Source organism: Micropterus salmoides, unplaced genomic scaffold (assembly GCF_014851395.1).
Source record: "Micropterus salmoides isolate LMB-PRFRI ecotype aquatic unplaced genomic scaffold, ASM1485139v1 Ms_hic_scaffold_13, whole genome shotgun sequence".
Taxonomy (NCBI): Eukaryota; Metazoa; Chordata; class Actinopteri; order Centrarchiformes; family Centrarchidae; genus Micropterus; species Micropterus salmoides.
Window position 1 is genome coordinate 25136669 of NW_024040374.1, and position 10205 is coordinate 25146873.

Here is a 10205-nt window from a genome sequence, read left to right on the forward strand (position 1 = left end):
TGTGAACCAGGAAGTGAGAGGGCGGGGTTTTGCGAAGGGCTGGTGGGCTGATAAACAAGGTAACGGCTTCTTGCGATATATACCTCTGCTTTCAATTAAAACGCACAGTGGTTTCGTTGCTTATTTCGCTGATGTAGTCACAACCTTTGCCTGTAAAGTGCAAGTAGCGTAATTGATGCTAACAGTGGCTAGCTCTCTCAAGCTAGCAGAAACGTCATTAGCCAGCAAGCTAATGACGGATTAGCTTGAGAGGACTTCGGTGCTTTATCTTTGGGAAGGGCCTCTGGGTGCTTCATCACTCTCAGTCGCCAACACCAGTAACGTTAGCTGACTTTAAAAACACCTGGCTGTGGTGTTTTCGAGTCACTATTGTGGAGTTAACGTTAATGTCAGCGTCCTCTGTTATCCTGTTAGCAAACCTGATAACGCCAATTAATACCGTTAACTTAGATGAGTGTTTGAAGTGAGAGACACAAAACGTTAAGGTGACATCTGAAATAATGAGTTACAAAACAATTAAGTACATTTATGGTATATGTGCGTATCAAAATGACAGCAAACTAATGTATATATTGTCTTTAAATGGCTTTCGCTACCCGATACTGTGGAAGTAACGTTACATGCTCTTGACTTAGCATAGCATAACTAACTTAACATAGATGGCGTATTATTTTCACTGTGGATTAATCTGTCGATTATTTTCTCAATTAATCGATTAGTTGTTTGGTCTATAAAATGTCAGAATATGGTGAAAAATGTTGGTCTGTGTTTCCCATAGTCCAGGATGACATCCTCAAATGTCTTGTTTGGTCCACAACCCAAAGATAATAATAACGATAATAATAATCATGAAATTTTATTATAGAACACTTTTCAAAGCCTGTTACAAAGTGCTTTTACAAGACAATAAAACATTTCAAACAAATAACAAGATACACAGTAAACTTAAATAAAAATACACAAAAGAAATTAATAAAATCAACTAAAATCGGGAAAGGTTCTCCTATAAAGGTATGTTATAAGAAGGGATTTAAAAGAGTTCACTGACTCAGCTGCCCTGATTTCCTCAGGCAGGCTGTTGCTGACTGCAAACGCTTTGTACCTTTTAGTTGTCAGAAACTCTGGAGCAGACAAAACACCTCTGCTTGAGGATCTCAAGGTACATGTTGGTGTGGATTGGACTAAAAGGTCTGAATTTTAACAGGGAGAAAGGCCATGAAAAGCTTTAAAAGTAATCTATAACATTTTTAACATCTATTCTAAAATATACTGGGAGCCAGTGTAATGAAGCTAAAACAGGGGTGATGTGATCATATTTCTTTATTCTGGTTAAAAGCCTGGCAGCTGAGTTCTGCACAGTCTGGAGTCAATCAATAGTTTTTTGTGTCAATCAAGTAAAAAGGCTGTTGCAGTAATCCAGGCATGATGATATAAAGGCATGTAAAATGGTCTGTGTCCTTAAAAGTTAACATTGATCATATTTTTGATACATTTCTGTAGATAGATATAGATATTCAGTTTACTGTCATAGATGAGTAAAGAAGTCGGAAAATATTTACATGGAAGAAACTGGAATCAGAGCATTTGTGTTTATATATGTACAGAATGATGCATGAGTGTCCCTTGCAGTCATAATAATAAGTACCTGCTATGTTCTGCATGACAGCGTCCACCATGACAGCCATCAAGCATGCACTCCAGAGGGACATCTTCACACCCAACGATGAGCGTCTCCTCGGCATTGTTAACGTCTGTAAGGCAGGAAAGAAAAAGAAGAACTGCTTCTTGTGCGCGACAGGTAAGTGCATTATAACCACAGAAACGACTGTAAATAACTGTTAATGATCAAGTAAATGTTTCTATAGCAATGGGCTTTTCTCTTCCAGTTACCACAGAGAGGCCTGTGCAGGTTAAAGTGGTTAAGGTGAAGAAGTCTGATAAAGGGGACTTCTACAAACGGCAGCAGACATGGGAGCTCCGAGATCTGACTGAAGTAGATGCCAAAGATGCAAGCAAGGTCAGATAATTCATTTATCACCCATTACCTTGTTCAGTTGTTATAAGTGTCCCTTTTCTCCTTCATTCAGTGCTCATATATATACTCCTATGGTTTAGGAAAATCCTGAATTTGACCTTCACTTTGAGAAGGTGTACCGCTGGGTGGCCAGCAGCACAGCTGAAAAAAACTCTTTTATCTCCTGCATTTGGAAGCTGAACCAGCGATACCTGAGGAAGAAGGTGGAGTTTGTGAATGTCAGTTCTCAGCTGCTGGAAGGTGTGGAAACGCTCTGTCCTTACTCTAACCACCCGCTGTGAGCGCATGCCTCTTTTCATGATTTGATTATATTTGTTTAAAGACCGGTCTCCTTCTCTTAAAGAGGTGGTATTATGCTAATTTTCAGGTTCAAAATCCTATTTAGGGGTTGTACCAGAACAGGTTTATATGGTTTAATTTTCAAAAAACACCTTTTTTTTTTCATACTGCACATTGCTGCAGCTCCTCTTTTCACCCTGTGTTCAAGGCTTCGTTTTAGCTATGGAGTGATACATCTTGTCTCTAAATGATCTTTGTTGGGAGTTGCACATGCGCAGTTCCTAGTTAAGGACTACTAGCCAAGCAGAGAAGGGTGGGGTCAGCGAGAAGCTCGTAAACCGCTTCGATTCAGCCTGCATGTTGCTGACCAGCTTGGCAACATGGACTGGAGCAAGAGTTTCAGAGTGATGAGTTATTAATCTGTAACAAATGGATCTTTCATCCATTAAGTTTTAACTGAGCTCTGTCTCTACATCACAGTAACAACTTCATGTCCATCGACTGCCTGGAGGGTAGCTAGTGTTTGGAAGGGAGAGGAGAGGTGTGTGCTGCAGCTCAGTGTTTTTTTCACTGGTGTTTTTGAGGGCGTGTCGGAGTAGTCGCTTAGCAAGCGTTATATGAGGTGCATTTAGCTTTCATCCCTGTATGAAAGGGAAGTGGCTGGACTACAAACAAGCTGTTTTCAGGCAGTTCAGAGCAGAGTTTTCTGTGGGAGATGGGAACTCCCTTTGGGCTGGACTTTGGGCTTTTTCACTTTGTAAACCTATTACATGCACAAAAAAGATATATAACTCCATAAAGGAGAGAGGAAAAGCCAAAAAGCATAATAGCACCTCTTTAAATCAAAAAGTGTTGATCGAAGTGTGTGTTGGTCATGTTTGAGGATATTTTAATTTATCCCAGAAGTGAGAATCTGATGGATTTTTGTTTATTTTATTTATTAATAGCATGTTTTTAAGTATTCAACCTCTTCTTTGTATCTTGGTTTGTGGTATGGCTTTCTGTGTTAAATTCTTCTTTATTCTCACTTTTCTCTCTTAAACTTTCTCTGGCCAGAACTTCCTAAAGCGGAAGGTTGGTAGGACTTAACTTTCCCCTCCTCACTCCTCTCCATCGTTATCTCATGACCTCAAACTACCATTCTCATTAGACACTCTCACCTCCTTAAAGCTCCTTCTGTTTGAATTGTTTGACACTATGGGTGGGCATGATTCATTTGGTCATCATATAACACACATTTACCTCATCATAGGATTATTCACTGACATGTGTTCATGTAATGTACTCTGCATCTAATTTGACTGAAACTTATAGCCCATAATTGTTAGAATAAATGCAGTTGTTGTACTTCAATTTATTTTACAGAGGTCTATCAGCCATACCAAATATAGAGGTGTAAATTTACTTCACATGACTGGTAGAAAATGAGTAACTGGTGGTAAACAAGTACAATTTTAAAACTTATTCAAAATGTGTTTAAAGACGGTTCCCTATTGCCGAAGGTACTTTTGGCTTTAGTTGTTCTTACAAGAGGCGTCTAAAACCCGGTCTGTCGAAGATACCGGGAGGTGTCTTGACACTAGTGTTTTTAACATAAATTTCCATCTCTGTTTGTGGGATTAGAGTCGGTGCCGAGCGGTGAGAGTCAGAGTGTTGCCGGGGGCGATGAGGACGCTCTGGACGACTACCAGGAGCTGAGCACCCGCGAAGAGCAGGACATTGAGAGCATGATGGAGATGTGCGAGTACGCCATCTCCAATGCTGAGGCTTTCACAGAGCAGCTCTCCAGGGAGCTGCATGTTCTAGATGGGGTGAGTGAAGCAAAGTAAAACCAGAATGAAAAGCATAAGAAGTATTGCTCTTCAGTGGGATTTCTTTTTTTTTGCCTGTGAGTTTGGATGGAAACATTAAAAGAAACCTATTAATACCCTCTTCATTGTTTTCTACTTTAAGGCCAATATCCAGTCCATCATGGCATCAGAGAAGCAGGTCAATATCCTGATGCAGCTGCTGGATGAGGCGCTGGGTGAGGTGGACACCATTGAGGGAAAGCTGAGCAGCTATGAGGAGATGCTCCAGAGCGTGAAGGATCAGATGGACCAGATCTCACAGAGCAACCGCCTCATCCAGATCAGCAACACCAACAACGGCAAACTGCTGGATGAGATCCAGTTCTTAGTGGTTAGGAACACATTTGAACTCTCGTATTACTAAATCAAGTAGCACACTTAAGGCATCAGCTGATGTTAAGACAATTAGCAGAGATCTGTTGGATGTATGAAAATATTAACATGGAATTTCATATTTGGAATATGAAAATGTAGATATTTGAGATCCTTTTTTAAAATGTATATAAAGCTCCTTAACAAGTTGTGAAGCCTTAAACCTATAATAATTTATTTGCAAGATTGTTAGACTTTGCTTGACAACTGAGGGCATGTCTTTTCTCATGTAGAACTACATGGACTTGTCAAAGGGACACATCAGAGCCTTGCAGGAGGGGGACCTGACCTCCCCTAAAGGTATCGAAGCCTGCATCAATGCCTCTGAAGCTCTTCTGCAGTGCATGAACGTGGCCCTCCGACCAGGTTAGTCTACACATTTACTTGTTGATTGGCTAAATCAGTTGTTTCTTACGGTGTTGGTGTGCGACTCTCAGAAGCTGCAAAACTTAACGCATTTTGAAAAAAAAAAGTTACCTTTGGTGTGGTTACAAGCAGATTTATACAATTGATGTGGATGCCGATTGCTTATAAATGCTGATTTTCCCAGCCTGTTAATACTGAACTTGGCTATCAAAGTGTCGTTATTTTTCTTCCAAAGGCCACGACAAGCTGATGGCGGTGACTCAGCAGCAGCTCCTGTTTGCCGAGCTGAGAGACACCTTTGCTCGCCGCCTCACCAATCACCTCAACAATGTATTTGTTCACCAGGTAAGAGTCACGCTATGATTACAAGGGCTACAATGTTTAACATTTAGTATAGCATTGCTCTACTTTCTAAGTTGCAGCATCTACGTTTACTCCACTGCATTTATGTGACAGCAGTAGTTTAATAGTTACTTTTCAGATTAAGGTTTTTAACTTTTTTAACTAAGAAACGCATGATAATTTTATAAAATACAACACATTGTTAAGATTAAACCAGTGGTTCCTAACCTTTTTGGCTTGTGACCACCGAAAAAGCTGTGTGTTGTTGGAGCCCGATGTGTATGAGTTGTGAGCATTCCCACCAAGGAGCTATTTCCCCTTTAAACTTTCAGTAAATGTTTAAGACACATTATCCAGTATATAAAAAAAGCAAAGATTAGAGAAAAGTCGAAAGAAAGAAAACCGATTTCCTCTCCCATTAATCATATCACAACCCCTCAGATTAATCTGGTGACCCTTTTGGAGGAGGGGGGGGACTAACTCCACCTCGACCAGCTGAAACAGTAACATTCTGCTTACACATTGTTGCAGTAATATTCAATTCTTATAATATGTAATATATATATAACTATTACACAGGTAATTTTACTGCAGAATGAGTACTTTTACTTTTGATACCATAAGTACATTTTGCTAATACTTATGTGAGGTGTTGTCCTCACATGTTGCCGGTGTAAGACTGCTGCGCCAGGGAGGTCTGCAGTCTCTTCTCTTCTTTTCCCCCCCCCCCCCCCCCCATGGACTTCCTGTTTAGCTGTGACTGGACTTCCTTGTGTCCTTTCCTTCTAGTTGTGTCCCTCCTATTCTTGACTCTGTGTTGCTCACTTTGAATCATCCCACTCTGCTCTCTGTCTCTGTGTCAGTTCAACCACTTCAGTCACTTCAAAATGACCATCCCTCAGTTCTATAGGTCCTCCTGTCTGTCGCTTCCAGTGAGTACCCTCACAGCAACCCCCACTTGCCCCCTCTTTGCTAATGTTTGAAACCTCACTCCAACTTACATGTCATTACCTCAGAGACACGAGGCCATCCATTGCCCATTAGTTACTGCATGGGATATGTTTCTTACAACTTAACATTTGTCATTTGATCTCAAAGCTGAAGAGGCATCGTTCATCTTTCTCCTTCACCAACTGTCTGCACTCAGCTAAGAGCTTCTTTTTGTGTTTGGGTGCTAACTTGGCTTTGTTGCAAAAGGTCTTATATCATAAAATCTGCCTGTCTGCCCTGCGTGCATGTCCAAGCAGTAGATACTGAACTATACTGATACTGAAGATGAAAATGAGGGTAAGTGAGGGGAACATCGGTATGGCAGTAAGAGTTGCACTTTTCAATAAGCTTGTCAATAAGCTGAGCTGAAGAAATGGTGGACTTGTTGAACAATGTGTTTTTTACCTTGAAAACACCCGGTGTCATGATAATATGCGGTAATATATCTTATCCACTGATGTTTGTGATAGGAAGCAAGATAAATATTGCCGTGTGTTTGTATGTATACAGAAACATGGAATGGGACTTAATATTAGGTTTGTCTATACTAAGTCATTTATTGAATGTGTTGCTAATTGTGTCTCCCCTCACTCTGTCATTCAGGGCCATGACCAGAGCTCCACCCTGTCACAGCACACAGTTGAGCTGACTCTGCCCAAACACAGCCCCCTCCACAGGGACCTGCTGCGCTATGCCAAGCTCATGGAGTGGCTGAAGAATACCCACAGGGAGAAGTACGAGGGCCTGTCCAGGGTCAGTGCTGTTTGACACAATACTTAAAGGGACAGGAGTAATGCTCTTATTCACTTCCTTGCTGAGAGTCATATGACAAGATTTATAACACTCTCATGTTTGTCAGTTAAGGCGTATTCCCTAAGATTTCAGTCTTGGCTGATTTGGCAACACAAACGTGTTAAATGGCAATAATAGAGTTTAATGCTTTTAATGTGAAGCAGCGACAGAATAAAATGGTAGAACTACTTAGCAGTAAATATAAACAGCTCTGTAATGAAGAGTAAACAATAAACTGAGGCTGATACTTTGAAAATGACACTGGATTACATGCTTGCACCATTTCTTATGACTCCCTCATGTCTGGGAAGGCACTTTAAATCAGGCTCGGAAATGGCGGATACCGCCATAAGTAAATAGAATAAATGGCTATTGCAGAAAAAATGCAAACCTTAAATAGTTTTAAAAAGGGGGGTTGATTTGATGAAAATCTTTAGGATTATGCCTTCAATATTATACTTTAACCAGAAGGGGATTGGTCAGCTTGGCATAAAGACTGGAAATCGGGGTAAACAGCTTGCCTGGCAATGTCATTGTTGTTTTCACATTTTGTTTATTTTAAGGATTAAACAAACTAGATATAACATTTTAATTAGTGAGCTATAGAGGTGTTCGTAGGCTGATTTTATTAGCTTTGGACAGAGCCAGACTAGGTGTTTTTTCCGTTTTCCACTGTTTATGCTAAGCTAACTGTCTAGTGACTGTAGCTTCATATTTAGCATACAGATGCGTGCAGTATTGAGCTTCTCATGTAACTCTCAGCCAGAAAACAAATAAGTATATTTTTAAAATGTTGAATTATTCCTTTAATACTGAGTCCTCCTAATGTGGTGTTTAGCATCTAAACAAATATCATCTCCTCTTCTTTTTTAGACCTATGTTGACTATATGAGTAGATTGTATGAACGAGAAATCAAAGAGTTCTTTGAGGTTGCCAAGATAAAGATGGCGGGTACAACCAAGGAGGCCAAGGGCAAGTTTGGTAAGAGCTGCTATTCACAGCCCTGTCGACACAGACGTGAAGCATGTTGTGATGTGTGATTAGGTTTTTATAGTTTTTGTCTTTTTCTCCCTTTTCTATAACATGTAGTTCACTCAAAGGCAGTGAGAATTTCATTGCATTTCTGCATTATTTTTTCCAGTATTTGTATTACACTATCACACAGAAATTAATGGAATATTCATGTATAAATAACGAAACAAGGCCTCATTCTTTTACAGCCTTTTCTGCATCACACCAAAATCATATCTTCCCACCGAATGTGTTTCCAAGTACTCAAGTCCTGCCTCTTGTTTTACCTTGTGATGTTGTCTCTTTTTTCCCTTTGCAACAGGACCGTAGAAATTAAATTATCTATTCTTCTTACTATTTAAATTCTGAAAAAGACTCTTGGTTGAGCTTTGGTTTTGGCAGAATTATAGTAATCTGCTTTCTGCATTCTGTATTAGCTTTTCCTGTTGAAAACAAAAAAAAGAAAGAAAGAATTTGTTTTCCTAAGGTTTGTCCGACAAGCTACAAGCCCATCCAAGCCACTGCAGTGCACGTCAGCTTATGTGTAACCTCGTACATCTAACATCTAGCCTCACCCCTCCCATGCTGCATGTTGTAAGCCTAACCTGTCTCTGTCTTTGATGCCTGCCTTTCTAACTGGCTGCAGCCACGCTTCCGCGGAAAGAGAGTGCACTCAAACAGGAAACAGAAAGTAAGTATGACATTCAGACAGAGCTGTTCCACTGTTAATTACCCACTGTGCTTCTTACCACTGTGCCTTATGTAGCTGCACTAAGAGAAACCCTTTGCTCAAAGCCCTTCGCCACCTTGATACATATCACCTCAAGCCCTGCCAACCATTACCTCGCCATGTACCTGGTTGGTTTGTGCAAAATCTTCACAGTGCGACTGAATGCATCACCACATATTCTGATTCTATGATAAATGCCTAAAATAAAGCTAACCATTGATATGCGTGTTATTTTTGTTGACTTTACTACACAATTTATTTTAAAAGTGTCATAATAGACTTCTCTAAGTCTTCACTTGGACTTGGAGTCATTCTGATTAAACGCTTGCCATTGGATCACACTGTATTTGTTGTGCTGTGTAAGGCCTTCATGGCAGCTCTGGGAAGCTGACAGGCTCCACCTCAAGCCTGAACAAGCTGACAGTGCAGGGCTCCAATAGCCGGCGGTCCCAGTCTTCCTCGCTGCTGGACATGGGCAACATGTCCGCCTCCGACCTGGACGTGGCCGACAGGACCAAGTTTGACAAGGTGACACAGCCAGTGATACAAATATTTACTCAAACCATTAAATTAGGGCTGGGGGATATGGCTTATAAATAATACTGTGATATTTTTAGGCTATATCGCAATACACAATATAGTTCTCGATATACACATTTTGTCTAAAATAACATACCGTACATTCTCAAATAGAAATGCAAACATGTTAACCTTGCAGAATATGATGCATTGATGTAATATAAACCACCGAACAATATATAAATTTGTTCAAATTAGCTCAACCTTTAACATCCACAGCAGTAAAATGCAGCATGCGCATTAAAGCAGTAATATTAATCCGAAAACATCATATATAATACGAAAACGCCGACTGGGGACCATTTTGCTGCACAATGACTAAGTCAGTTTTGCATAAAATTTACTCGTGTTTTCACAGCGAGGTTGGTATTAGTAGTTTTGCTTAAGTAATGGACTTCTTCCACCTTTGGGTAGCACATCCACAGCCTAACTGCACTTATGTGTCACAGCCGACCCCTCCCCTATTGCTGGCTTTGTGGGTAACCTGTGTGTGTGATAGAGTCGAGCAGGTTTCTTGTGAAAGCGAGTCATTCCCGGTGTGTTGGGGGCAGTTATGTTTCTTTAGTCAGCCACAAAGTGTGTAGATGAGCTCAGGTCACAGTAAAATAGTTACTGAAAGTCTGTGTGTTGTGTTTGCTGCCACAGAAAATAAGTTAAAAAGTCCCTGTTTATGTAAAGTTACTACGGCTTCACAGCAGTTGACAATGACAATATGGTCATCTGCTGTATCGCACATTAATTAATATTTAAATATATAGAATATATTTCGACATATCGCCCAGCCCTACATTAAATGTGGAATGGAAATAAAACATGTTGTGTCCACATATTGCTCTGTGCTGAGAGATTAAATTGTGG

General features: G+C 40.3%; 1 protein-coding gene across 2 annotated transcripts; it reads left to right on the plus strand.

Annotated features, from left to right (window-relative positions):
* LOC119901061 (exocyst complex component 1-like) lies at window positions 1-9296 on the plus strand (the record flags this gene model as incomplete). 2 transcript variants are annotated; one of them, XM_038716495.1, is given in 12 exon segments in its annotated part: window positions 1-59; window positions 1667-1798; window positions 1887-2017; window positions 2116-2275; window positions 3938-4125; window positions 4268-4495; window positions 4770-4902; window positions 5138-5247; window positions 6838-6987; window positions 7900-8008; window positions 8685-8729; window positions 9133-9296. In XM_038716495.1, coding segments are annotated over 11 exon segments (1542 nt in total), but the record flags the coding sequence as incomplete, so codon positions are not given.
* Window positions 9297-10205: the final 909 nt, after the last annotated feature.